This window comes from Rutidosis leptorrhynchoides, chromosome 2 (genome assembly GCF_046630445.1).
Source record: "Rutidosis leptorrhynchoides isolate AG116_Rl617_1_P2 chromosome 2, CSIRO_AGI_Rlap_v1, whole genome shotgun sequence".
Lineage (NCBI taxonomy): Eukaryota > Viridiplantae > Streptophyta > Magnoliopsida > Asterales > Asteraceae > Rutidosis > Rutidosis leptorrhynchoides.
In genome coordinates this window covers 1,719,227-1,723,159 of record NC_092334.1, presented here as the reverse complement: position 1 = coordinate 1,723,159, position 3,933 = coordinate 1,719,227, and the positions used below count along the sequence as shown (strand labels likewise).

The 3,933-nt window shown below is 35.4% G+C and overlaps 1 protein-coding gene across 1 annotated transcript; it reads right to left on the bottom strand.

Moving 5' to 3' along the window:
* Positions 1-386: 386 nt before the first annotated feature.
* On the bottom strand, positions 387-2,374 carry LOC139890478 (uncharacterized). Its single transcript, XM_071873354.1, has one exon. The coding sequence runs from the start codon at positions 2,149-2,151 to the stop codon at positions 688-690; it is 1,464 nt and encodes a 487-aa protein (XP_071729455.1). The 5' UTR covers positions 2,152-2,374; the 3' UTR covers positions 387-687.
* Between the last annotated feature and the right edge of the window lie 1,559 nt (positions 2,375-3,933).

The window sequence follows — 3,933 nt, the reverse complement described above, 5'->3', positions numbered from 1 at the left end:
ATCCCGAATCCACACGAATTTTGGTGAAGTTATTCTCTGTCTGCCTCAAATTCATGTTGTACAGCCGAGTGGAAAAACACCGAAGCACACAAATTATCGTAAATAAAGAAAAAGGGTTTTATAGCTATTCGTAGATGGGTCCGGAAGAAAACATTTAGGTAAAAGAGAATATTTGGGTTAAAATTTCCCCCCTCTCGGATTTAAACTCCTTTGGTCTAAGGTGTCATATAAAGGTTATGGACCAAAAGGGCGTGGGTTTAATCCCACCCTCCACACGATAATATTTTTTATGCACGCTGTCTCACAAAATTACTTAAATAAAAGAGTCATGACTATATGACTATCAGTGTATCATATTTCCAGAATTGCTAAAAAAAACTGATTACTGACCTTCAATATAGAGGCATCACACTCTCATTGATTCTCAAAGTCGCAATAAGCACTACGAAATCAAATTACAAACATCCAATACAGTACAGATATGCGTGTATAACCCATTGCAAATGTATGTTTTGTACATACACAAACAAGCATAGTTGGAGCACAAGTTGCTACAGAACACAAGCAATAACACAAGAGGATAAGATGCATCATTTTAAGCTAGCTAGCTAGGCAACACCATTATTCATTCATTAACCAATATATGCTTGCATAAACTAGAGCACAAAAAGATGAAACTGGAATTAATCAATGATGAGGCAAAAGCAAAGTGTTTGCAAAAGACAATGACCCATTGTTGGCAGCTCCAGTTATATTGAGAATTGATGTAATCAGGTTGTATATTTGAACATTTTCAAAAGATGGTACCTTTATACCTCTACCGAATTGAGGACCATGAGCGATAAATATGGTTCGCATTGAAAAAAACGCATTGTCATACCCGTGTGCACCTCCACATTCCTTACTCTTCAGGTCCTTTTGTTCCACGGTAAACCCTTCTTCAACCAACCCTATAATTGGAGGAATCCTATCACTTTCCCAATAATGCAGCCTTTTTGGAAGGTCCTCTTTAAGATAAACTTTTAATTTATCACCGTTCTTCACCTTACCTGAACTCAACCCTTGATTCATTTTCTTCACGATATCAGATGCAGACTGATCTAAAGGCGGACGAATAGATAAAACCGGAGTATAATATTGTACCCATTCTTCAGGAATCGTAATCCAAGAAGCTAAATCATCTAAAAATATCAACTTTTGATCACAAGTACCAACCATACCATGATCACCAACCAAAATAATCGTCACGTCTTCAAACACACCACGTTTTTCCAACCCGTTAATCAACCTCCCAATTAGCCCATCAATCCAACCAACAGCTTCGGTAACCTCAACATCATCTGGACCAACTGCATGACCTTGATGATCAGGATCTTCAAAATACAATGTCATAAATACTGGAATGTCATTTTTATTCAAATCAAAATAGTTCAAAACCGTATCAACCCGTTCTTCAAATGGAACAGATCCATTATATGGTGCACAATATTTGTCAGGACATTCCCAAGATCCCTTTTTGACCTCAGACCCAGGCCAGAAATAAGTAGCAGCTTTTAACCCATGATTCGATATGGTTTCCCAGATGGGTTCCCCTAACCACCATTTGGGTTCATGGCTACTCATTGTAAATGTTTCATGCGTGATTGGATCAATAAACTTGTTATTAACAATACCATGATAAGCAGGGTATAAACCTGTTGCAATTGAGTAATGATTTGGAAAAGTCAACGTGGGGTAAACAGGAATTAAACCCGTCTGAGCTTCAGTTCCATTATTGATTAATTTATGTATATTTGGGGTTTGGGTTTTGAATTGATACCCGAATCGAAACCCATCTGATGAGATTAAAATTACAGTTGGGCGAGTGAGTTTAGTGAGTGGCCGAGAAATTTGTAGTGCGGTGGTGGAAGAGGTGTGGTGGTTGGTGGCGGTGGCAACAGCGGTGAAGAATAATAAGGCGAATGCGACGGCGGCGGAGGCGGTGAGGAGGGTGATGATAAGGAGGAGGGTGGTGGTTGAGGGTTTTGTGGTGGTATTGGTGGTGGTGGTGCTGGTTGTGTCAAATGAGAGGAGTGACGTGGATTGATTTGGTTGGTAGATCTCTTCACTTGGTATTGGTGCAGGTTTTAAATAATCTCCCATTTCATTCATTCATTCATTCATACATACATGTACATTTACATATTACAGGACATATAAAGAAAGAAAATGGAAAATCAAATTTTGTGATCTTTCTTTAAAGAGGAAATTGGATTGGATTAGATTGGATTGGTTTATTGGTTTGTGGTATTTGTGAATTTTGGTAGGTGGTGAGTGAGCCCTCGAACATTTCTTACTCGAAAAACTCTGTTCACACGATCCAATATTCCTCCTAATTAGATTAGATCATGTTTAATAACACTGTTTAGAAAAGACATGCTTAAATGAAAAATTAAAAAAAGATGGTTACTCAAGGTTGATTGTTATGGTCCGTCTTGTATTTCTTCGGTTGGTTTTGCTCCTTGTAATTTTGTCTATTATTCGGTTTTTGTTTAATTAATATGTTTGTAATTTTTTCGGGATGTTTAGGGAGACTCGCTTGTAAATAGTTTTTTGTTTAGTTGGTTGCTTTCTAGGCGTGAGCCTTCCCGTTTTCCCCTAGTTCTTTTGTATTCACTTTTGAGAGCGTTTTCCTTTGAAAAACGATCTCGTTTCAGTAAATATATTTGTTTTTTCGACAAAAAAAAAAAAAAAAAAAATTAGTCACATTAGCATGTTATTTTCATTTTCTTCCAAGATATGAATATTAATGACATACTTCTTCACTAAAACATGATCACAATAAATTAATTAAATAAATCGATGCACTGTGTCCAAGTTAAAAATATAAATAAATACAACAATAACAACAAAATTCAATTTCACAAAAGTGAGTTATGAAGGAGGTGAGATGTAAATAATCATTCCTCTATTTTAGAATAAAAAAAAGTTATTTCTCTACCCAGAGTAAAACACCATAAGAGTAGACAAAGTCATTTCTCCACCCAGAGTAAAACACACCAATAGTAGACAAAGTCTTCTCTCTCAATTTTATATGGATACAGATATTGCTTCCGAATCGACCTCCGATCAATAACTACATTAAAAAAAGTGTGAAACGCAATGAAAACGGTAGAATCAAATTTTCAAGGGTTTTAAACCTGTCTGAATTTCAATTTAGACTAAGTGACATTCAAGTCGCCAATAAATCAACGTTTGTCATTGACTTGATTAATAAGCCATATACAACATTTGATATTCTCTCTCCTTCTACTGGATTATGCGTAAACAAGAAATATATTAGCACGAGGTGATTGAGGGCAGATCGATGACATGGGAATGACAATGGTGTCCTCAAGGGCACAAGTGAGAGGATATGGGTGAGGACGAATCAATTGCTAATTGTCTTAGGTAAATCCTTTTTACACTAGTTGAATGACTCGTAAAATTACGGATTTGTGAAGAAAAAATAAACGTTTGAATGATCTATCAGAAGCTACAATTATAGATGAATTCTCATTCTCTATTCTCGCATGAAAAATAGATTTATGTCCTAATTCATAAATCAAATAATGTGTATTTAACATGTCTTAAATACGATATGCATAAACTCTAAAGGTTAAGTCAATACGACCAGACCTGCTATATCAATATTTCTATGTTTGATACCAAGTCTTTTAATCATCTTGTCATAATGGAAATATCAGTCGATACTGCTATATCAATAATAAGCAAAGTCTAGGTACCAACCATGCAAAAAAATAGTTTAGGTTTTGTCATGCAAAAGTGTATAAACCAGATGTACCAATGACGTAATTTTTTCCTTATCTATCTATAGTTTCTATTAAAATCCTATAATGATGATGTCATTATTAGGCTAATTCTTTTGTAAATATAAATAAAAAAACAGAAGAA

Bases quoted from the DNA above. Each gene is read 5' to 3' on its own strand.
- LOC139890478 (XM_071873354.1), bottom strand. From the start codon at position 2,151: ATGAATGAAATGGGAGATTATTTAAAACCTGCACCAATACCAAGTGAA.